The sequence below is a fragment of the Anomalospiza imberbis genome, chromosome 2, assembly GCF_031753505.1.
Source record: "Anomalospiza imberbis isolate Cuckoo-Finch-1a 21T00152 chromosome 2, ASM3175350v1, whole genome shotgun sequence".
Classification (NCBI taxonomy): domain Eukaryota; kingdom Metazoa; phylum Chordata; class Aves; order Passeriformes; family Viduidae; genus Anomalospiza; species Anomalospiza imberbis.
In genome coordinates, this window is record NC_089682.1 from 98,045,392 (window position 1) to 98,070,319 (window position 24,928).

Below are 24,928 nucleotides of genomic sequence, written 5' to 3' on the forward strand. Positions count from 1 at the left end.
CGTTAAATTAGCACTGTATCCCATTTTATTATTCTCTGGCTTCATAAAAAACATCAACATTTGACTTCAACAATTACTCAGTGCTATTCAAATTAAGTTGTTCAATCACTATTTCTTCCTGAGGATTGACTGACCAGTACTACAAAAATTCTCTGTGATGCTTAAAAGGAAATTATGCAGTCTGAGTACTATACATTTCTGTTTATCTTGCCACGGGTGTTACTAGAGGTCTTTGTAATACATAATTTTGTGTTTCTGCTTTACACATTAGTTTGGAGTCTTTGCTGAAGTTACAAATATGATACTGTGGGAGAACAAAGCTAACAACATCTGCACAGAGAACAAAAAGGACAGCATAAAACCACACAACTGAGTTAATATTTAAAGAACAAAAATTTAATTTGGTATGCAACTTTGTCCTAGGAGGATCTTTATTTTCAATGCTATACATGTGAAAATAAGAATGAATAAGTGGCTCATTATCTACATGTATAAAAATATAAACATCCTATCAAACATATGCAAAATCACCCTTCATGATATGCATCACTGAAAAGACCTATGCCTAACTTCTTATTAAAAGAAAGACTGCCCTTGTGGATTTTTTAATAGCACTTGTAAATGCTACTGCATTCATCCATAAGTACATGAACTATGAAAGCAACAGCTACAAAATGTAGACAGGACTCCAGTATTGTGCCTTTATATTTTTGTATGTTTTCATGTTAACAAGTCAGCAGTCATTGTGTTTATCCATTCTTCAAGCTCTCAATAGAACAGACAAGTAAAACACATTGACTTTGCCTTAAGCATTTTTTCTTTTAAAAAGTTTACTGCCATTACTAAGTAATGGTTCAGAAAAGTATCATCTTCTGTGGCAAAGCATCAAATGACTATTATATTTACGGCACCATCATTTTAAGCCTGCTGACGATACTGATAATGAGTTATCAGTAAATTAAAGGCCCATTTCTTAACACTAATAACACTTAAAATTTTTTAGCACAAAGACTAAAAAGAAATCCTGCTTATATTACATCCATTTTTACGTAAAAAGTGAGAATTACTGGGTCATCTACCCGGAAAGGGACAGGCAACCATTAATCAAAATACAGGCAATCTTTGTTTTAGAGATGCATTCAGCCACCTAGAAGATTCACATTCAAGCAAATATGTCATCAATTTCAGTTCTACAAGCTGATGATATTCATATTCAGTTTTTCCATTGAAACAGGTATAAGAAACCAGTAAAATATTACCATGTTATGTACATAACATAATGTGAAAATGCTTAGGTAGATACATTATGAAATCCTGTAGCACTACAATTATTAAAAAAACTAAATGATTTGTGTAAAATGTAAATATACTGTATATATATATGTACACTAAACCACAAGGTCAATTTAAAACTGCCCCTATTCATAGCTCCTATGATGGATTTAGTAAGCTACCAGATTCTTAAAAAAAGAAAGCTATCTAAAGCAAATTTGAACACTACTGAAAACTGATTTTATACAAAATCTTAAAAAACATACTTCAGAGTTACTAAACGGAAACTAGAAAAAGACGGTCATTACTCTTGAGAAGGGCACTGTAAAGATCTAGTAGCTGTGATCAATGTCTTTTCCCTTGTGGTAAAAGTTAAGCACAAAGAAGTCATCTCAGAGTAAGGCATAGGACAAACAGACTTCATTCCATCCTCAGGTGTATTGGCCTCTCACTGTATCTTATTGCTCATCTAATTTGGCAGGTTTACATTTCTATCCTTTTAAAAATACTCCATAATACAACTATCTACAAATAGACAGTATCCACTGTTTTCATATGCACATCTTCAATTCAATCACATAGATAAACAACCTTGCTAATATTAGAAAAAAGAAGCCATGGTGATGCAAATTATTTTCAGTTTTATGTAGTTGTGCACTTAATGAAAGACCAAGTGAACAGAGACTGAGCACTGAAACTCAACAGAAATGTAGCTATAGCTGTTTCCAAAGGAAGTGGGATTTTTTAAAAAAGTCCTACTGTGAAATTCTTTGGTTAGAATACAGGTGCTAGCAGTATTTCTAAATTCAGATTTAGAACTAGAACTAGCTAGAACTAGAATTATTGTTCAGGAGTTTTAAACACATAACTTCAAGCTTTTCATATGTACTGCTAAATTCTTCAACACTTCAGATATATTTAGGATATTTTTCTGTGACGGTCTGAACAGGCAATACACATTCTTAAATCAAGTTTAGGTTTTTAAAGGGAAGTGCTTTTATATTCCAGACTTCATTAATTTGTTAGAAAGAGCTGCTGAATCTCCGTAAAACCTGCGGTTCAGATCATCTGTTCCAATGCAGACTCTGACTGCCTCCTCTGGGAAAGACTGTTATTCAGCAGTAACAAAATACAGCTCAGAAGTAATTTCCCCTGAAGAAAGTTGGCATCATCCTTGTTTTTCTGAGGACAGGGCTCAATCCTTTCTAAGAAGTACTAACTTAGTCTAAGAAGAGGTACACAACTCAGCAGTGTCAGTGCCCAGATAATACTGCTATGAAAAATAAGGAAATGGCTCTTTAGAAAGGGATTTTTGTCATTTGCTGGCTTCAGAGTTTTACAGCACTAACATGACAAAAAGTAACAAGGGTGCTCTTGCTGACAGTTATAATGTACATCTACACTAATTCAATGTACGTGATTTCAGCTTCCCAGGACCCAGGCCCTACCTTTACTCAAGCAAGCTTGGCTTTGCCTCACTCCCATTGTTTTGAGGGTGTTTAAGGAAATATGCATTGAGATTTCTGTCCATATTACAGACAGCAACTTCAAGAGAATTATAAGGACTTCAGACCACCCATGGAAGTTACAATTCACAAGCACTTTAATTTTTCAAAGTGTCTTTGTTTTACCTCTCAAGGGAATAAACACATGTCTCTGAGGACACTTCATAGTTCAAATGGTTGTCAAATCTGCCCTTTCACATCAGCCTTACATGCTCGTTGTGCAGGCCCTGGTCCAGCTTAACAGAGAGGAGTTCAGAGACGTGGGGAGCAAAGAGGGGAGATGGGAGCGACCAGTTGTGAAGGGTCACATGCACACCTCCTGCAAAATGACTCATCTCAACAGATAAAGTATGAGCCAGTGCAAACCCCTCACAGTCAGGCTTCCTTTCTATGTGACAGTCCTTCACAGACAGGCATCGCTTAGATGGGTGGGAAAGGGAGGAGTTAAAAATGGACCATTTGGGGTCTGCCCACCAAGGCAAACTCCCTCATAAGGGTATTGGGATGGGAAAAGACAGGCATTTCTCATGCCATCTTTAACAGAAGTTGCTCAAAGCAACTTTAAAGTTTCTCAACCCCTAACTGGATGATTTTTTAAATGCCCCACCCTGCCTGAGCTATACTTCAGCTCTGTGTGGGGAGAGGGACAAAAACTGGGGGCACATGCATGCTTTTGTGGGACCGGCATTTGTCTACTCCCAAGATTTCTCTCCTTCCTTGCTACCAACACAGCTACTGGGAGATGCAGGAGGGAGGGTGAAGGTGGGAGCCAGGATACGGTGGCTGATCAGGGACGTGGTGGCCAAGCAGGGACACGATAGCCGAGGCACAACAGAGACCTCCTGCCCCGGGGCCGTCAGGAGGTGCTGCAAGAGGGGTGGGGGCTGCACCGGGGCTGGCCCGCCTTGTGCGTGGAGGCAGACACGGGGGTGAGAAAAGCACAGGGAGACACAGCCCCGCTTCACATCCGCCTTCCTTCGGGATGCGAGGGGACCGCAGGTGCGAGGGTGTGCAGGGCCGGCTGTCTTGTCCCCACGCCACGGGCTGGGCGGATGCTCAGTCCCGGCAGAAAACATACTCGGTGTAGCTGGTCCAGATCTTGTCATCGGCGGGGCCGCCCTGCTCGGGAGCGAAGGCGCAGGTGCCGGTGGAGGAGCAGGCGGCCATGCGGAAGCCAGCCTCGGAGAGTCGGTCGAAGGCTTGCTCGAGGAAGTTGAACTTGAGGTAGTAGCGGGCAGTGTAGCGCTCGGGAGGGCGGTCGGGGTCGCGGCTCTCGTTCAAGGTTTCCCCGAAGACCTCTTTGGCCAGAGCCGTCTTGCCGCAGACAGTGATGCGGGCCACCCGCCGGAATTTGGCATCAGCCTGCGCCTCCCGCCCGATGGTGTAGGAGCCCCGGTAGCCGATGGTGATGTAGCCCGAGCGCCGCCCGCCCGCCCCGTCCAGCGACTGCGAGGGCGTGAGCAGCGGCCCGCCCGAGGGGCTGCGGCTGGCGGTGGGCGACGGGGCGGACGCCACGGCCCCGCCGCTTCCTTCCAGCGGCTCGGCCTCCAGGTAGCCGAGGAGCGGCGGCGGCGGCTCCTCGGCGCAGATGGAGCCGTCGCGGTGCAGGACGGCGGGGCGGGCGGCGGCCGCCCGAGTCTGCGCCAGGCGCCGAGCCAGGTCGGGCAGCTGGAAGTACTCAGCCTCCCGCTGGAGGCGGCTGCGCTCGGGGAAGTGCTCGGGCAGCACCAGCTGCAGGTCCCGCAGGTAGTCCAAGATGTAGCGGAAAAGGAAGCCGTCGCGGTCGAGGAAGAAGCGACCCTTGCTGTCCCGGGGCAGCTCGCTGGGCTGCTGCTGCGAAAACATGCGCCAGAGCAGCGAGTCGCGGACCGAGACCACGGTGCAGCGCCGCGTCACGTACACCTGCCCGCCCACGTTCAGCTCCACGATCTCCGGGAAGGAAGACCAGCCGCCCGTCGCCGCTGCGGCCGCCCCGCTGCCCGGCGCCCCGCTCCCCGCCGCGGGCGACACGCCGCCGCCGTTGGGCAGCCCGCGGGCGCTGTCTGCCAGGGCCATACCGGAGCGAGCCCGCCGGAGCCCACGCCCTTCCTCCTCCTCTTCCTCCGGCCGCCTGGGCTACGGCAGGGCCGCCGCCCTCGGGGGAGCGCGCAGCCCTCCGCTGCTGCCCGCCGGAGCCTCCCGCCCCGTCTGGCGCCGGAGCCGCGCTGCCGCTGCGCTCCTCGCGGCCGCTCCTCTGCCCGCTGCCGGACAAACTCCTCCGTCGGGCTGCGAACGGAGAGCCCCAGCACCGGCGGCAGGGCCGTGTTTATGTAGCGCGGCCGCACCTCGCGGGAGGCGTGCGGGAGGCAGAGCCGAGCGCACGGGGAGGAGAAGGGGACGGCCCTGCACTGACGCAGGGTCCCCCGTCGTCGTCCGTCCCCCGTTCCCCCCCCGCCCCGGTCTTCCTTCCCCGGTTGCCGTGTGGAGCCTCTCCCCGCCCGGCGCGCGCCCGCCGGGCCCCCCTCGCCGTGGGCGAGCACCGCGGTGTGTGTCCGGCGGGGATAAAGCCTTGGGGGTCCCGCCTCCCCCCCTGCCTCCCCCAGCCCCCCTGAGCGAGGCTTCGGCTCCGGCTCGCTCCTCGGATTCTCCGAGACGTCTCGTTTTTCGCAGGCAGGAAAAGCCCTCTGTTTGCCCCGAAGTGCAGGAGCGGACCAGCGGCGGGACGCTGCTGCTCTGCCGAAGACACTGTGCTGTACCCCTGCTAATCTTCCTAAGGCTTGTCCCAACCCTCTCCAAATGAGAACCCCGGCGAGATAACCGTGTCCCCTCCCTTGTCGCCTTCGCAGGACAAAACGCGAGCCTGTGGTGCTGCCCGCTCTCTCCTCACGCGGCTCTCGGCCCGTTCCGGGTTTGCGAGGCACCCCCATCCCTACGCAGGTTTTTAACGCCCTGAAGGACTCCGTAAAACCCCCGCCGATGCTCATTCCCGGAGGGAGACGCGACGGATCGCACCGTCGGGAGGCGCCGGGAGCGCCGTGGAAGGGATGCCCCGCCGGCCGGGGGAAGACCCTGGTGGCGAGGGACACCTCGGCGCGGATGGGGTCCCCTCCAGCTGCCTGACAAGCGGCACTTCATCGTGAGAGCCAGGCTCCTCGTGTCTGCGTGCATATTTGTGTATTTAGGTGCCCTTACAGCTCAGATTTAATTAGGATTAATTAGGTACATCAGGATCTGCGTGAAACATAAGCACCTATTTAACATGCGTTGGTAGAAAGCATTTGTTTCAGGGTTTTGCTTGAATTTAATCTAGCCTTCTGTGTCTCTTTGCAAGCAACAGTAAAGCGCTGCTGCCTTGATGCATTCAGTTGCTCTCCAGTGGGAGTTCACTTGTGCTTTCTTCATCGAGAGAACAGCTCGGAGGAAAGCTGAGGAGTATGAAGACAATGGTCAGTGCTCTCCTTTCGTAGGGGTGAACAAAGCCCTCTCTGGACGACCCTACTGCAAGTGCCCCACTGCAGTGGTCTGTGAAGTAGAAATCAAAAGATGCAGAGGCAGGGGGTAGAAGTCCTTCAAAAATTGAGAAGGAAAGGAAGGAAAGGCAAGTTAGTTCTCGAGAAGCAAGTTAAGTTTGCCCAAGAGAAGAAGAGGGGGAGTTGAGAAACGGAAGTTTTGTAAAGGGAATGGGTGGTAGAAAAGAATGTGTCTAGGGAGAACTGACAGGGAGATACTGTGGTCTAAGGAAGGAGACGGGGAGAGTGGACACTTGGAATTTTCAGGAGTTTCATCTGAACAAGACTAAGAATAAGGTAACAAAGATGTGGACCACTACTTTTTCCATGTTGGAAATCCAATTACCAGGACTTTGACCACCAAGTATTTTCATTTGTGGGAGTGGAATGGCAAAGTAGGTTAATCTGATGGTTTGCTGACATTTCGTTACAAGAGCTTGTTTCTATTTTCTTTCTTTTTTTTTCTTTATTTTTTGTTTTGTTTGTATTTGGTTTTTGTTTTGTTGGTTGCTTTTTGTTTGGTTTTTTGGTTTTTTTTTTGGAGAGAAGTAGAAAGGTTAAAACAGTTCTGAAGGATGAGGGAAAAATGAAATAATCTTGATTAATCTTGAATTAAGTTGTTTTACTACCCATTTAAACAGCTGAGTTTGTTGATAGAGGGAAAAAAAGGGAGAAGTAATGTGACATGTACTGCCACACACAGAATACTTGGTTTTTTTCTGTATACTATTTCAGGGTCAATTCACCAGAGTAAAAGCACATGAAATTTTCACGTGGTGGTTTGCTGGTGACAGTTTTATGGAGTTGGTCTCTTAATGTGGCATCTCCCCCCACATCACCCTGCTCCTGGCCATACTTAGCAAGAAGCCACCTCAAGAGCCTCCCACAGATTCGTATTTTAAACTCCACTTCCCTAGTGTGGGCTCCCTATCGAGAGCACTGTGATTAAACTGTGCACCCAGAGGATGAGATCATATAATGCTTGAGCAGGCGCTTATTCATAGCACAATTTGCAGTGGAAGATTTTATACCTACCAGCAGGTGAGTCTTAACAAATGCTCCCATGTTAAAAAATGGGATCTTTAATTCATCTGTTAATTGAAATTATTTCATTTTTCTGGCTATAGGTGACTATTAATGCAGATCAAGGAAAAAAAAAAGAAAATCAAAACACTAACATATTCATTAGACTTGAACTTTCTGTTTGGATTGAGCTTTGTTAGATTTGAGACCAAACTTCATAAAACCTGAGCTTAATGGATTCTTCCAGGGCATATTTTCACAAGCTTCAGAGAGGAGTAAGTTATGCTGTTCCTTCAGCCACTGCCTCCTCGGAGCTTTACCTCTGCCTGCCTCCTGTCTCATGGGCAGTCAGGTGACAAGGACCCACCGTGCTCCTGTGCAGCACCCTGTGATGTCCAAAGCCACGCACATTAAAGGGGTGGGGAGGAGCACAGCAGACACAGTAAGTTATTTGGCCCACTGTCCCAGGTCTCTTTTTAAGGGCACAAACCAGTCCATCCCACTGTAGTGTTCTCCCTGTCAATGTGAAGCTGACTCCAGACTCCCCTTCAAAAAGGGAGCAAGGAGCCTTCTCAAGACCCTGTTCATACAGCCTGTTCAACAGTCCTGGGCAAAGCCCCAGCTTGCAGTGTTTGTCTGTGAGATAGATGTCATTTTCTGGGCTAAAAAACATGCCCAGCACTGAAATAACTGTTTTGAACTACGTCTCTTCAGAGAAATCATATTCTGTGGGCATCTCACTGCTGCTTTATGCCTCGCCTGGCTGCAAGGCTTTGGTTATTGTAACTTCTTTTGTCAACAGATTTTTCCTCTTTTCACAATATGTTCATCTAATTTCTTCTCCATTTCCCATCTCTTTTCATTTGGCAACATTTGTCTCAGTGAGGAGGATTGGACTTCGTCCGTGGGTATTACAATGGGTAAATATATCAACAATTTTTTACTTATGTGTCAGTCACTGGGTTGCGTAACACAGTCGTAGTGGTTTATTCTTATTTTGTGTGGGAGACAGTGAAATATTGGTACATGTAACATTAAAGGCTGCCACAGAATGCCTCCTGTAAGGCATACAGCCCCCATAAAGGGTGGCAAATATTAAATATGGTCTAAATATGGTGGCTTTATGACAATAAATGTGTAGTTGAATATCTCTGATTGTGCAGTATTGGGACATTTCTGGGCAGTAGCTCTTACAGTTAAGACAGTCCCATTTCAATGTTTGCTATTAGCTGCTGACCAGAACTAGCTACAGGGACACTGTCTTAACCTGTCAGGATACTACAGTTTTTCTTCTTTTAATATTTTGAGAAGTTTACATTGGTTGGGGGGGGGGGGGGGGTGGAATTGATTTAGTTTATTTGAGGGGTTTTTGTGGGTTTTTTTGGGGGGGAGGGGAGGGGAGGGGGGGTTGCGGAGGAGGCTTTTGTTGTTTCCATGTTTACAAAGATGCTTCCATCGCGATGGGCCCCTGTTTTGTATTTTGGGCGGTACACCCAGGATGATCCAGGTTTATTCAGGGAGGACAGTTTTCTTCACAAATGGAGGAAGGGTAGCACCTAGTGGCACGAAATCCACATTGCAGTCAAGAAATACAAATGGCTCCAAAGTATTGCCAGCATGACCCAAGGCACATAAAGAGAAAACGATACTTTTCCAGTAGATCTAAACTATTATGTATTCAGCTTCTTCGTGAGAAACTTAGTAGAGCAAGAACATATTTTATTCCTGTTCTGAACTAAAGTGTCGGTTTATTATTTCTTGTAGCAGTCTTCACTGTGTGAAGTGGTATAATATTGCTTAGACCTAATTGCATATGACTGCATTGCTTGAATTTTAATACAAAATTCAGTTAAATATTTAGCCTTCTGCATAAAATTTTCAAAAAGAGTTAGTGATCTGAACTGAACTGGAGGTTCAAATACACTCATTTAAGCTTCACAGTCTTGTTTAGACAATGCGAGAAAAAGAGTCTAGTAGTCCCACAGCAGAGTCAGTCTGCCTAAGAGTCAGAAATGCTTTGCTTTTTGGGACTTATATGCTCTCTAAAATGTGTGCAGTTCCATAGGTTTGACTTTGACAGTCAATGGATGGCTATTAGGTTGAAACCTTTCCCATTTCTGAATCATTGTTCAGAGAGAACTTATCAGCCTCAGCACTACACTCAAGTGATACCAAGTAGTATTTCCAAAAACTTGAATTATGCAGTATTCTGCCTAATGACAGAAGAAGAACTCAACTCCTTCTAAAAACAGTGCTCTGTCTCAGTTCAACTCAGTTCCAAACTCGGTTTCACAGGCTGTATCTAGTTGAACACAAATGCATACATTCATAGATTTCAATATTTCATGTGAATTGTAACAAATGTTACCTGTGAAGTTACATCTGATAATATCTGTTCATAGAAATTGTTTTGTCTCTGTGTTTTCATATACAGCTGGGTACATTTAGCTGGAACTGCATGTTCTAGGAAATTGAGCTGCTGTGGAAATCCGCACATTCAAGCACGAAAGATATTGAAGAACCAGAATAACACAGGCTGTAAGGGACCTCAGAAATTCATTAAGGGCTCATGCACTTTCCTCCTGCCAGGGTGCTACAGACATTTCTTTGGATGATTTTGTGAGGGCAATGCTCTGCAGAGTCTGGAGAAGAGGGAGGGAGAGGAGGAGGACAGACATTAGCAGTGTATTCTGTGTCCTTGGCCAATACAGAGCTACAGAGTGTGACTGAGAAATATAAGTGAGCAATTAACAAAGGTCAGAGCTGTGTTAATTTCCTTCCAGCACCTTTGTGAAAATTAGAAGACAAAAATGTACCCTCTTAATGTTGTGGGGACATGCAGGTAGTTTCTGCCTCGGTAAGCAAGAGCACTGAAGGGGACACCTTCCACACACATCATGAGCATCACTGAATTTGGAGAACACAAGAAAGGAGGCTCTGCACCTTATGTCAAATGGGGAAATACTCCCAGCTGCTTCTTTTCAGATGATATCTAGGAAAATGTGATAATCGATCTCCTGTTTTGGTTAATTATAAGGAAGTTACAGCCCTGTCTGATACCAAATGAGCAGTGGACAGCTGTGTCATTTTATAACATGCAGTGGTGTGGTATTTTACATGCACAACATGTGAGGCTTTTCTCCTATGCTAAATTACTCACAACCCCTATGGAGCAGCTTTAAATCAGAGTTCTTTTTGTGAGTCTGGGCTTTCTGGAAGTAATCTTCTGTATCTCTGTGAAACATTTCAGTCATGTCTTCAATTCAGTCATGTCAGCAATTCTCCTATCTGTGAATAAATACCATTCTGACCTGGCTTCTACCACAACAACAGAAAGACAACCAGGCCTCTGCAAAACACGAGTGGAAACTACGTCCATCTTCTGCATTACCATCAGCACGAGTCAAGAGTCTCAAGTTGTCTCTTAGAACTTAACAGTGTGAGGATTCAGCAAAAGAGCTCTCCTATAGGGAAAATACAACTCATTATCTAGCTAATTACGATTAAAAAAGCAACCTTTACTCCCCCTTCTTACCAGCCTACCTTCCTGTAGGGTTGGACAGGCTTCAGATAGGTTTTAAAGGGGTAGAAGCACATTTTTTGTGCTTTTGGATACAATCTAAAGAGCACTGATTTGCAGAGGAGCAAGTTAAGGGCTGTTCCTAAGTCTATTTTTCTGAGAAGTTAATCACAAGGATGGTATCATTCCTGGGTAGGAATTCTGTCCAAGGGAAAATGCTTTTTAATCAATTTCTTTTAATTTACAGGTCTTACACCTTTTTCTTACAAAAATGTGTTTTTTAAAAAAGGAATTTAAAATGTATTGATAAAAATATTCTTTTTGAAAGAGTGATCCCTCAAAAGTCAAATAGATAATAATAATAATGACATTGGTGGTTGTGTGCTTCAAATTCTTGTATTCACTTCAGCTGTGATTTGGAGGTATACTGTTCACTAATCGAGCATGTTTCAAAATCATAACTGTGGTCAGTGAACAGTAATTAATGCATTTGCTTTTGCTTTCTTCCACTATGTACCAACGCAAGCTGTGCTTAACCAACATTAACTCTTTAAGTTAGATTAAAATAAGCAAATGAAATGCAGTCATTCATTTCAACAGACTCAGAAATTGAATGCGCTGCTTTATTCTCTTGGCATCTTTTTCTGTTGAAAGCAATTTAAAATTCCTGTTACGTTTAATAGAAGAAATATCAAAACCTTAGCAGGGGTGCTTACAGCATCTGCAAAGGTATCAAGGGTAGTGAAAGCTCACAGCAGGCACTCTACTATAGATAAATTGGTAAATAATTTTTTTACTACATTAGGTACCTTGCTTGACTACCTGAGAAAAACATGTTTGCACTAGTTTAGTTTTTTCCTCTGCTGAGACCCAGGTTTGTATCCCTGCTGGCAGAATTGACCTTATTGCTGTCAAGCCCTGCTGGTTTCACCCCTTGTAAATTAATAAATGGTATTAAACTGTCAAGGAATGAACTGTCAAGGAATTTCCACAAGGCTGTGCAGTGTTTTACGGTCCCCTGCTTGCTCCTGTCCCCCCAGGGTATCAGTCCTGAAGGATGCTTTGAGTAGAGGTGGTTCCAGCTTTCCACTGTGCTTCACAGTCAAGCGTCTCTCCACCAGATTCTATCATATCTCAACAAAGGCTGAAATAAAATTAATGAAATCTCATTAGAGGATTGCTATTCACTTCCACAGAAGTGAAGATTAAAAACTATGTCTATACCCATAAAGAGAAAGTAAAGAGAAAGTATGCTTCTATGTTAGCATACTCAAACTTGTTTCTCCTCCTTTGGCCTCAGAGCCTCCTGCATGGTGAATGCAGCTCCACAAGCTCTTAGCTGCTCCAGATATCCTGGAAAATATCCATTCTGTCAAGACCTTGCCAAAGTACATGTCACCAATGGCTATAACTAGAGTTCATGCCAGTGAGGACATCTGTGAGCTAAGGCTGTAATTACATACTCTTAGCTCCTGCAGGCAGTGTATCTCAGCTGTTTAACCCATGCCAGAAAGGGATGCTGGACCTCCTATTCACTGATACCCTTCCTGACCTGCTATGTAAAACAATGTGTCACAGAGAATGCATTTCTGTTACTTGACAGGGGAAATTATTCACTCCTAAAATGCCAAAAATCTCTGCCTAGAGGGTGGGATAGCAGACAGCCTTCTGTTATGGCCAAAATTGAGCTTGCCAGAACATTTCCTTCAGCCCTTATCCTTAGCAGTGTTTCCAGAACTTCTCCTACCTGTTATCCACTGCATAAACCAACCTGATTTTTTCTTTGGACTGAGCCAAGGTTGAAGAAACTTGGAATCAACTTAATCAGGCATAGCTGATGTTTCCCAGCTTGCTGATGTGCTGTGCTAATGAGATGTTATTGCCCAAAGTAAGGAAAAGCATCTGTTTCTTACCTGTAAAGAAAGACTAAGGGTTGCTTCTGTTTGCTTTAAGGTCAGTTTGACAACCTTGTCCTCTTTTTTAGAAAAGTTCACTGCATGTATTTTGCTCTTAGCCTCTTGGAGAGGCCCAAATAGAATACAATTCATGTGTCTAGAAAATTCTGAATGTGCTTTCCTGTTCCAAGTGTTTACACTTGAATAGAGGGATTACTACTCTGCTTTGTAGATTTCCTGCAAGATGTCATCTATGTATGATCCATGTTTGCAAATGCAAATAATACATTATCACTACAAATAAATATATCAAAAGAATAAATGTTTGAGAGACATGTAAGAGATATATGGAATGAAGAGTGTGTTTAGATTTCATGAAGTTTTAATGAAGCAAACATCTGGATTTACAGAAAATCACAGCCAGTTAATTCCAGCAGCCTACAGTCTTCAAGCCCTTGAGAATACAGGGATTAGATTTTTAAGAGGCTCTCTTTTTGTATACTGCAAGCTGCTGAAAAAAAAATTATTAATTGCTTATGGACTAAGCAGAGGAATTGTCTTTCCTGTGTCAGCAACATGACAACAGCAGTTGCCCCAAAGTTTTGCTAGCCTGGAAAGTGTTATGGCCATGCAAAGCAAATTGTTTATTTGTTTTCACCTCTTAATTTTTCAAGACTTGTTGTGTATGTATAGTTCTTGCTAAAATGCTTTTCTCAGAAAATGGAAATCTTTATTCATTAATGTTTGTATTTTTTATCTGAATGCCAAGAGTCTAGATTGTATCAGAACTGAGTCCCTTAAATGAAATCCCTTCAAATAAAACAAGGAGAAAAAATCTATTAATCTCAAGGAGGTTAAATCACATATAAATAGGTTGAGATTATAGCATGGATCTTAGTGAAGGGGAAGCTTATCTGAGAAGCAAGAGATAAGCATAAAGCCTCCAGTCATAGTGACAGTAAAAGGCCTCTGAAATAAGAAAATCTCTTTTTAAGTCAAGATACTGGTTGTGACTGACAGTCTGAAAGGGGAAAAAAACTGCCAAGTATAAGGATTGTTAAGAAGGAAGAGGAGAAAGGAAGAAACTAAATATATAGCTAAGGAAAAGCAAAAGAAGTATGGAATTATTATTTCTGTATTTTATAAGCCCTCAGGCACATCTTTTCAGTGTTTATGGGCAGTACAATAACCATGTATTTAACACTGTGTACAATACTGATATATATAATACTGACAATAAATGTGGTTATTCAAACCTGTTTGATAGTGGAGTGACTTGAAAATACTCATCAGTAACCTACCTAAGTGATGTCTCTTCTTAACCTCTCAGCCTCTGTCCCCAGGTCAGGGCTGATGTGGCTCTCTTTGATTTCAAGTGGACAAAGATGATGTTTGGATCACTACCAGCTGAACACAGGAAGGCACACACTCATAGGGGAGGTTCTGATTATTTTTTCCACGAAACCTCTACTTTCATCCTTTTACTGTGTTGTTTCTTTTTTCCATCATCCCCAGTGAATATATTCAACACACCTGTTTGGGTTTTTTTGCTTTGTAGTAGAAAGAAAATGTTTGTGAAGGCAAAGAAAGTGCTTACCTATGACCCTCAGAGTTGGCATCTTTGCAGGTACAAGAGGTCACATTCTCAACAGTGCCAAGTTAGCTACGTGTCACGCATCCAGAACAGGGCTCAAGAGTAGGATGGACCGGAGGAGCAGATGAATGAAATGGAGAGGGTCTTCTGGTAGCTATAGGGAGGAAAAATGTGTTTAACTATATTTAGTATGAGCAACCATACTACCCACAGGAGCTCTTCAGAAGTGAGCTGGGTACATTCCAGCAGTATGTATTTGATATACAGGTTGGGAAACATCAAGGTAACCTCATCTATACATACTATAGTGACTGATATGCTGTAAAACTGACTGTAACATCTGCCCAGGTAGTTTCTCCCTGCTTCATGTAATTTATTCTTCTACATAAACCTTTTCTTTTCCCCCATACATTGAGCAAAAATGGTTTTGCTAATACTGTGCTTCCTCTGTGAAGAATAAAATTTCATTTACTAATCTCAGCTAGGTATTGTCAGTAAGCTTATTGGGCATTTAAACCTTACAGACCACACCAGATTAAGCTAACACCTGGTTTGTTCCATTCAGCATACCTACATTTTATTTTGAGTGTTCTTGTAGAATTTGAGCAATTCCTCTTCTATATAGCATTCAGCTTACTCAGAGCACAAAATACAAGTTTGTATAAGAAAATGTATGACATTCTGAAGATTCTTGGTTGAAAACACAAAGCTTATTAGTGGTCTTAGCCATACAGCTTACACTTAGATTAATTGGAGCTGTTTGCCTAAGTCTTGGACTAGGTGATCATTGTAGATGCCGTCTGACTGAAATATTCTGTTCTATTTTCCTCAGCTGTGACTATTTCAAACCTTGTTATGCAAATCACAAATCCATCCACACTTCTTCTGGCAAATTGCTGCCCAGGAAAGCATAACTAATTTAATGCATTAATCCCTACCCCTGAAGCACAAACATCTATCACCTGAGCTAGGAAGGCTGTAGTTATGCTTATAGTTTTTCAGGTTGCTGTATCAGAGTGAGAAACAATATACTGTTAAATGCACATGAAGCCTGAACATGTTTTGTCTCCTAACACAGCGTGACCAAGAAAATATGTACAAATTTACCCCATATATTTTTTCTTAACTTCTACTTTCCATCTTTACTTAGGTTGAACTTCATAGTAGCTATAATATATATAGCTATATAGCTATATATACATACATATATATAACCCCTAGTTATATTCAATGATTTCTTGATTATTGGAAGTAGTAGTAGTATTTTGTGTGTTGTGCATTCTAACTAGTCTGGGAATATCAGGTTCAATATTTGTGTTAAGATTCATAGTAGTTTTCCTTAGAAAGGACTCTGAGTATGTTCACAGTGCTTTCACTCACAAACCTACTAGCCTGATGCATCCAAATGAGGACCCAGTTAAATACACCTCAGTTGGGAAATGCCAGGCACCTGGCTGCCCAGTAGGTAATGCTGTATTAGTCCTTTTCTCACACTTGAGAATCATATCTGGCTGTGGAAACATTCCTTTGCTCCACTCTTGTTCAAGCTGCCAGTGCTGGAAGCTAACTTGCCTGAATTTGCACTGCAGGAGGAAAGAAATACATTGGAATGCATTTGTTTCGGTCGGCTCTTTTTTAACATCCCAAAGAGTTTCAAGGCATAAATAAAAATTACTGAAGGCAGCAGCAAAGCAGGGTTCAGGTTGAGGGATGTGAATGATTCATGAGCAAGGAGTCTAATAGGGAAGAAGAATGGTCTTACAGAATGGTGCTCACACACCTCGGTAGTGAAGCAGCTGACAGCTTGACTCGATAAGCAAGGATGATCCTGATTACAAGCACTGCAAGACAAAGCATGAGCAGGTGTTAACGCCACACCGTGTTCCAAGCACTGTTTTTAATATGAAAAGCAGTTTTCTTTAGAATCTAGCAGAAAAAATGGTGTTCCAAAAGCCAGGAAGCAACTCTCTCCCAGTGAAATCAACATTGCAAATGTAAATATAGAAGTTGAAATGTTGGCCTCTCTCAACTTGGTGGCTGCAGTTCCCTGCAGCTTTTGCCAGGATGAGTGACTGGCTGCACAGCATGCATGTCTTTCCATATGCACTTCTGTATTTCATCTAAATGCTTTCTGGGGGAAGATCTGACATTTAATTTCTGAAATAGTACAGTTACTTTAAAATTTACATAGCTATTGTTGTAAGAAAAAATCATCACCCTTTGTCAGTTTCTGGCAACTTTTGCAACTCAATAGTTAAATCACAGATTCTAATCTAATTCTTTATTAAAGTGTCATCAAAAGCTTCAGGGGCACAGGCCCAGCTGTTAAAATCCCAGTATAGTTTCATTAGCACTGACTTTACAGTAACCCTTAGATATCCTTCACTATTCCAGTCTGTTGTGACTGAATTTATTTGTAGGAACCACACCTCTTGCCAGCCACAAATATCAGTGCCCCATTTCCACAAAACTTTATAGCAATTGCAGGAGCTACCATCTTTTACCAATAATGTACCATTTCAGCACTACAAATGTTGTGATAGTTTCTAATATGACCTTAAAATAGTGTTGCTTTACGTGCAGTTCTGATAGTGTTTATCAAAGACAATGTGGGTAAGACTCAGGCTAATCATTTCAGCTGTATAGGACAGGTGCTGCAGAAGAGGAGTAAATACATGCACTAACACTTTTAGGTCATGTATTTCAATAGGATTTTACCATATTTTTCTTGCATATTGTTCTTATCACTATCCCTCTTGTCTGTTGCCATCATGCCTTTCCTTAAGGACAGCACTGTTAATATAAAGCCTTAGTCTGGTGAGAGGTTAATTGCCTGCAGTTTCAGTAAATTCCTAACCTAACTGAACTAGCTAGCCAAAGACAACAGCATGGCAACAGAACTGAACTAGCCAAAGACAACAGCATCAAAGCATTTGACTAAACTGCAAAAGAGGGTGGCAAGGCAGCTTGCTTTCTTTTTAGAACTGTGACAGGACCGTAATGATAGCTTATGTTATTACCTGGTGCTTTGCAAAGATCAAAGTTGGTATTTAATTTTATGGTAAACAATTTTCAACCATAAATTTTTAAATTTTTTAGCATTTACTTTTACAGTAAATGTATTTTTACAGTACATACCAACTTTTAGCATCCAAGCTTTAAGAATTGCACTCAATGATCTTTGTGGGTCCCTTCCAGCTCAGAATATTCTGGCATTCTAAAGGAAAGCTTTGATGCCCTTGGTGAGCATGAGAGCCACGTCCCTAGGAGCAGCAGGTGGCAGTGCTGTCTCTGCACTCCTTTTTTAAGGCACTGCAGCAGCACAGCTGGAAGAAGCCATTTCATGAAGAGTGTTTAAAAGTTCAGGTTCCTGCAAACAAAGGCACTGCCTATGGGCAGTGCCAACTGGCCTCATCAGGGTGGTGTGAACTTACCCTCCAGACTGTAGCCTTCTTACTCCACATGAAACTCCTCCAAGTCATGCATATAGAATTTACTCCAGTTTATGTAGCAAGGAGTAAAAGTATATAGAAGGAGTACAAGTGACTTCTCTGTGCTTTTAATTTTAACCCAAGATTCATTTGCCTAAAAGTGATTGAGCTGTATATCTTTACTGATTTTGTTGGCAGCATCCTCTGGCAGGCACAGTTGCCACTCATCTCTGGAGTTTCTCAGCAGTGTCAGTGACAGGAGCAAACACTCCTGCAATGAGGCTTCACCACATACCTAAGGGCTGGTCAGGAAAGCAGTAGATGGGATGTCTGGCCATGCCTTTGTCTCCTCTGTGTCTGCAAACTCTGCTTGCGGGCCATGGCTCCGAGGTCACATGAGACCAGCTGGCTCGTGCCAGTCTGCTGATGGCTCAGGAGCAGGTTGTCTTGCAGACAGAGAACTGAAGTGGTCCATGACCCAAAACACAGAATTAAATTTTGGGCAATGTAGATAACCAGGGGTCCAAAACCAGTGCTTACGCTGTTTATCAGCACAGACATACCAAACAGGACATCTGCTACCTGCAGAGAGTGGGGGCAGGACTGGAGGAGGAGCAGGGACAGAGTGACAGCCACTGCTTGTTGGAGAGTGATGGGGAAAGGAATGACTTGTTGCAAATGCGTGATGAGAGTAAGCCACAAGACCAGGCCTTCATGATGAGTGTGATCAAGTGGCATTGTCCTTCTTTTTTTTTAATTCTCCTTTCTTTTTTCCCACCATATTTTTAACAACCAAGACAAGAGTAGAACAAATGAAAACAAGAAATGTGTTCTGTGATCTCTGTTATCCCAAGAGGACTAACATAAAGTATGAATTAGGTCACGGGAAGTAAGATAAAAAGTGTAACTATAAACTGAGAAAATAAGTGAAGTAAAGAATTTTTCTTTGAAAGGATGAGATGTGAATCACTGAGGTCAACATTTTCAAGACATGTTAAACTAGATGTCTGCATAATCACCAAAGCATTTCTGTCAGCTTCTTTATTATATAAATATGGATCAGGCTTTGTTTTTAATCTGAATTCCTCAAATGGGACATCTAAGTTATTTGATGCAGTGTCAGCAAAATCAAGAAAACCCTTGGCCTCTCTGAAGAGACTTATCAGGCAAAGTGGAAACATTTGAAAGTTCTCCTCTGAGGTAATCTCTAAAATTTATTCCTGTTAGTATGGGTGTCTTGTGAAATGCTTTTTCAGAAATGGCTTGGATAATTTGGTGAATTAGCTGAGAAAGACAAGGGCAGACAGAAGTGGGAGAAGGAAATAAACAGAATATGCTGACCCAATGTTCACTGCCAGGGCAGAGAAAGGTGAAATAATTTGTCCAATGTCCTGCTTTGGACTGAAATGGGCTGCATCTGGCAATGGGGTAAACTGACACTATTGGCACAGATCAGCATTACATGAGTGAAATTAAATTAAATGAGCACACATATACAGAGGTCTGGAGGAATTAGAGACCCACCTTCAGAATTTTGCTAGCATTTTCAGGGAATCACAGAATAGTTACTAAGATAATTATTGAGTCCAACTGTTAACCATATTTTGTCCTTTCTTGTTCCATGTGTCAGTTATTACCCACTGAATTATTATTTAATACTCACAGCCATGTATCACACTGCTGAATCACTACAAAACTTCTGAACAGAAAATACATGAAGCCCAACAGGGAAAAATATGGGAGAGTCCCATCTGAAGTAGAGGAAGTGCTCATTTTATGATGTTTCTGCAAGCTTCAGTGTTCTTACATACAAATGGAAAGAAGATGCTAATGTTAAAGGGCAGAATGAGGAACAAGTTAAAAAATAAACTATGGTACATGTCACAAGAGGTTGTCAGTGCAGCCCTCTGACTAGTTAGCTCACAGAGGCAGTGAGGTCTTTTGAAGCTTCCTCTCCCTCTTTAATCAGTCCCTTTAGAACAAGCAGATCCCAGCTTCAAAGGCTGCAGGGCTTGTCAAAGAAGAAAGATGCTTGCTCCTCAAGCCGTGGATGGCAGCTTAATGTCCCACAGTGGTGGTTCCCATGTGAGGCTGCCCAGCTTCGCAGGGTGGGCGTGGTTGCACAGCAACTCCTGTGCTCAGATGTCTTTGAAGGGTTTATGTGCTCTCCCTACATTAGTATTGATCTTCTCCATTTTACAGGACTTCCAAAGACTTGAAAAGATACTTGGTAAAGCATACTCCTTAGCTTGATCCCTCCCCCAGAAAGTCTAGATGAATCCACAGACTTGCTGCATTCGAGCTAGTCAAATAAGGTTTCCTTAATTAAAGTGATTGTTATATTTTCTTAATAAATGCCTCTACTTTTTCTTTTTTGTCCTACCTACAAGACTTTTCCCAGAATTTACCTGCAGTAAACTGAGTAGAGAATTTTGTATAAGAAAGCTGCAGCATTTATTTTGTCCACAAAACACTTTGTTAGAGAACATCATTAATGACATTTACTGACTCTGGGGAGACAGAAGGTTAAGTGCATTTCAGTATTTTCCAAATCTGCGTGTATTGATCCTGCAGCCTGTCACTTCTGGAAAAGATTTCCAAAGTGGGAAAAAAGTCCCTAATACAGCACCTCTCTTCCTCATTTTATCTCCAATTTCCCGTTTCTGCACAACTGTATTTTAAATGTGAACACCAGTTATATTTCAACAAAGCTTTACTGTTTACTATACTTTTCTTCTGATACATTAATGAAATTGTGTATCTCAGCATACACATCTCCCTGCCGGTGACCCTGCTTCCCCTATTTGCAATTGGATTTCCATTGTGCTTCAGCAGCTACTTGCAAGTGCTGCAACCCCATTTGCAGTACAAACCTTTAACCTGGAAATCACCTCTGATGTGTGACTTGTTCTTATGGGCTTATTTTCATGGTGTATTTAGAGACCAGCTATGCCAGCCTAGGAAGTTTTCAGAATGCGAAGCAGGTCATGAACAGTGTGTCTGGTAATGTGTCCATGATCTTCACAGATACTTCTCTGGTCTTCAACAAAATATAAGTCCAACAGCAATATTAGAATCAGGCACTGTTCTTGTTAAAACAATTTTTCCAAGTGCCCTTGAGTTCAGTTAGAGCTAACTCAGGCAGGACGGGTGAACTTGGCAAACTGTGAAGTCAGAAAAAAGGAGGAATAGAATTAATCTCAAGAGATCATTCTCAAAATCCATATCTGCACCAAGGCAGGATAAGAAACCTTGAACTAATCCTGGCAGATTGGGGTAATACATTGGTAATGATTCCAGTAAAGGAAATTCCACAATATTCTTATGTACAATATTTTAGTACCTTTCCTGTTATTAAGGGTTTTCACATCAGTCAAGAATCTGATAAATATTTAACAGATTACTTTTTCTTTTCTTCCTTAGCAGATAAAGCAAAGTTGCTGAACACTCCACACCTAAAATATACAGATTGTATTTCTGCATCATGTACAGAAGCACACTTCCACATTAAAGCTATGCCAATCTGAAGGTCAGATGCTGCAAAATGAACCACCCTACATTCAGCCAGCCCTCATGTGATTGTGATGAACCAGTTCAGAGAATAAAGTGGAGAAGCATTGAAATAAATAATAAAATTTGTTTCCTGGTGATTTAGTTTACTGGATTAAACCCTAGGGAGGGCATCAGACAAGTGCCAGTGGTTGGACTGGCTTAGCTGTGATGTGAAATGGAATAGCTTCTGTTGGGGAAGATGAAATAGGAAAACTTTTTAAATATGATTGCCTGGCAAAAGATTTGGAAAATACAGACATTGAGATGAGAAGTAGATTTGAGATAACAAACCTTGACTACTGAATAACTAGAAAACAATAGTATAGCCAGGCTGAAAGCAATCCCCCTTCTGATTAAACAATGCCCTTTACCTGCAGATAGGTCCAAGGGTCAAATTGAATGCTCTGTCTCACCCCCAATGTATGGTTCATCCCACACCTGTGACCCTCCCCTGAAGTATCAGGTATCTGTGCCCCATTGGCCCAAGTCTTGTTCCAGCCCACCTTGAAGCCCCCTGATAAGATAAACCCCCCGGGTGACCAGACACTCTGTTGGATCTTCCCCTGGGACCCTCACCTGGAACCCTCCCTCCCTCCCTCCCTCCCTCCCTCTCTCCCTCTCTCCCTCTCTCCCTCTCTCCCTCTCTCCCTCTCTCCCTCGCTCCCTCGCTCCCTCGCTCCCTCTCTCTCCCTCTCTCCCTGGGCCTGCCACAAGTTGCGCCTGGCAACTCCAAGCAGGGCCTTTCACCCCTTTTAATAAACCACATCTTCTAAGACCTGACTTCAGAGATCTCTCATCCATCCAAAGCATCCTGGAGTCCCGCGCTCCCTACAAGCTTCCCTTTTCTAGGATATATAAACCTCCTCACACCTCTTTCATAGACCATGCTTTCTAAGGCTGTTATTGTTCTTAGGCTCCTCTGAATAATTTCCAATTTTCTGAATCTTTTTCATAAATGGTATATTTAATGTATTTCTCTATCCAAAGAATATTTAAAATGTATGATTCAGTTATGAGTGAACCGGCCATCAGAAGCATAAAAGAAATCATAATTCCTCATATGCTCTTCTGCCCAATTTTCCTTGCCTAATTTGTGTGTGCTGTTACCATGACTTTTCCTGCCTGTGTAATAATTGTTCTTACAAGATGGATGGATGAACACAAGAGTGTCACCCTGTTCCAAGCTTTTTTCAGTTTAAGATATTTGGATTCCTTAAATTCAGTGCAGTCATTCCAATCTGCGCCTTTCCCTATGTGGTCACTGCTCATGTGGCCATCTTGTCATGTTCAGTTTTAACTTAAGACATCATCTAAATTCCAGAAGAACCTCAAGCAAGAGCTTCTCTAGATGGGGTAGATAGTTTTCCTCAAGTTTTCTTCCATTTTGCTCTGTGTGTACACTGACCTACATTGAGAGTAGGTGTATGACACATTCTCAGTCTTTCCTGTAATCAGAACTCTTTTGGGGTTAATGGCTTCATGCAAGTATAATTTTGTGACACTCTAAAGGAATAAGATGTTAAGATTTGCTGTATTCTTTTAGATATTTATAAATTTAGATTTTTATAAATAATGTATATTTCCCAGTATAGATTAACTCCTGATTTACATTCATATATTTCTCTCAACACATGATCTAGATTTTTTTTTCTTTTAAAGCCATCACCACCTGAAGCCATGAAGTCAACCGAAAATTAAGGTTTTACTCTAATAATTTCTCATTGTTATCCTTGGAAAAAATGGGAAGCCTGAGGATACAGCAACAGCAAAGTTAAAACAGTAAAAATCCCAAATATATGCAGCCTTATAAATCTCACTGATTGTTAAAAACTGCAAGGTTGGAGTTTTTGCCACAGTGTGCTGTGGATGAAACCCACACTGTAAAGAAGGGTGCACCAGTGATGGCTCCATCACTGACTTGTATCCCACCACAGGCTTTGGTAACCTGTGTGTTGCTCTATCATTTGTAATCAGATCCGCTCTGAGATGAGCCAGATTGTTCAGAAACATTCCGAAATGCCTGATCCGAAGCTAAGGATTGCCAGGCTTTCCTGTCCTTCCTGTGAAGGCTCTCGTGTGTTTCTCAGAATACAGGAGCGACAGAAACCTATGGACAGACTCTGGATACACTACCCTGCAGGCTCAGGGATGATGTGGGACCTTTGGGCAAGTTCTCTCCACTGCAGGCTTCTTTGTGGTATAGTCCACAAAAACATGCTTTTCCAGTGTCCTTGTGAGACATGTACATTTTATTCTCACACAGTGATATATCTTCTCTTTTCTCTCCTCCTTCACTGTCACTATCTGTCTTCACTTAATTGACTTTGACTGGAGAGACTTCCCAAATCTGCACAGAGTAGACAAGCATGAGGAAACATGCTAGGCCCTTGCTAAAACAGGAAGAAAAGGGGCAGTGCAGGGCTTGGCTGGGCTGGGCAGGTGGGGCAGAGTCCTGTTGCCAAGGGCAGTAGGGAGAGACAACAGCAAGCTGTGGGGAAAATCTACTTCTCTCCATCAGCCATTCCCTTCCTCATTAGGAACCCTTCCTTTGGCAGCAGCAGCTGAACACAACAGAAGCACAAAGCAGCAATGGGTGGATTAGGCTAAAAACCACTCAAATTTATTTTTTCTTTCACAGGCAACATGGGCACCAAACTATCCCCTATAAGTTGCTGCCAAAGGCAGCTTCCTGCTTGTCTTTTGTGGTGAAACAGAATTGCATTGGCTCTACCTTGTGGATCACTGGTGGCTGGGTGATTTACACCCCACTGCAGTTGTGCTGGCAGGATGGGCCATAACATTTCGCTGCTCCTTCATTTGAGATTCATTTAATTCAATGGGGGAAAAAATGTACCTCCTGTCTTTTTGGACTCCCCCAGCCACCCCTCCTATGGTTATAAAATACCATGCCAAATCATGGAAAGAAAAAGGAAAATAAATGCCCAAAGAAAACATAGACTTCGAAATAGGCTTCAGAACTGCCCAATTTGATAAAGAATGGAAATAGCCAGATTGCAGAAATAGAAAAATCTTCTGATTGTGGTAAAGAAAAATAAGAATGGTTTATTTCCATATTATATAAACCCCAAAGTCATAGTGATGCCATTGTTCCATACAAATAAGTTACCAAAGTCAGGAGGATAAGCTGTGTGAGCTGGTGGTACCACTACCACTATCTATTCTCACTGAATATATTGACCTTTTTCAATAAATAAATGCAAGACTCGAACATCACATTATTTCCCTTACAGCTAACCCTAGTGCTCCTGCAATAATTCAAGGCCATACAAGGAGGGACATCTTCCAACTATTGCAGGGAGGGAAAAGGTAAATAAAATACTGTCCTCTACATCTGACAGTAGGTTTCATTTTTAGGTGAATAGTTTTAAACCCTGCCAAGACTGAAGCATCAACATCGTTGATCATTCCTATCATTTTGTGAAAGTAGTTATTTTTCTTGATTTTTAATTCTTCTTGCATCTGGTTGAATCTACTATGCTGAAGATGAGTAATCATAGGGAAAAAATAGTGTCATTATAAATTCTAAACCCCAAAATTCTTCAAATGCTACTTATGCAAAAAGGACCAATTTAAATCAAATCATTAGCTTCTGCTTAGATGCTCAATTACAAGTGTAATAATATAAAT

The 24,928-nt window shown here is 42.5% G+C and overlaps 2 protein-coding genes and 1 long non-coding RNA gene across 5 annotated transcripts in view; 1 reads left to right on the top strand and 2 right to left on the bottom strand.

Moving 5' to 3' along the window:
- Nucleotides 1-374: 374 nt before the first annotated feature.
- On the bottom strand, nucleotides 375-5,040 carry KCTD12 (potassium channel tetramerization domain containing 12). The gene has a single exon (XM_068182373.1). The coding sequence runs from the start codon at nucleotides 4,830-4,832 to the stop codon at nucleotides 3,834-3,836; it is 999 nt and encodes a 332-aa protein (XP_068038474.1). The 5' UTR covers nucleotides 4,833-5,040; the 3' UTR covers nucleotides 375-3,833.
- A 1,889-nt stretch (nucleotides 5,041-6,929) lies between these two features.
- ACOD1 (aconitate decarboxylase 1) overlaps nucleotides 6,930-24,928 on the top strand; it is a 31,319-nt gene continuing 13,320 nt past the window's right edge. The window contains exons 1-2 of one of the 3 annotated variants that reach the window (XM_068182378.1): nucleotides 17,582-17,820; nucleotides 24,532-24,607. Coding sequence is in view for 1 of the 3 variants with exons in the window: in XM_068182374.1 (XP_068038475.1) it covers nucleotides 17,760-17,820 (61 nt within the window). In the remaining 2 variants the exon portion in view is untranslated. Of the gene's footprint in view, nucleotides 7,307-17,581; nucleotides 17,821-24,531; nucleotides 24,608-24,928 lie in introns of those variants that run through there. The other 2 variants (XM_068182377.1, XM_068182374.1) reach the window with 2 other exon arrangements.
- On the bottom strand, nucleotides 11,812-14,246 carry LOC137469543 (uncharacterized). The gene is made up of 3 exons (XR_010996578.1): nucleotides 12,272-14,246; nucleotides 12,079-12,161; nucleotides 11,812-11,952 (listed from the first exon to the last, which is right to left on the bottom strand). It is a non-coding gene; the product is annotated as an uncharacterized lncRNA (long non-coding RNA).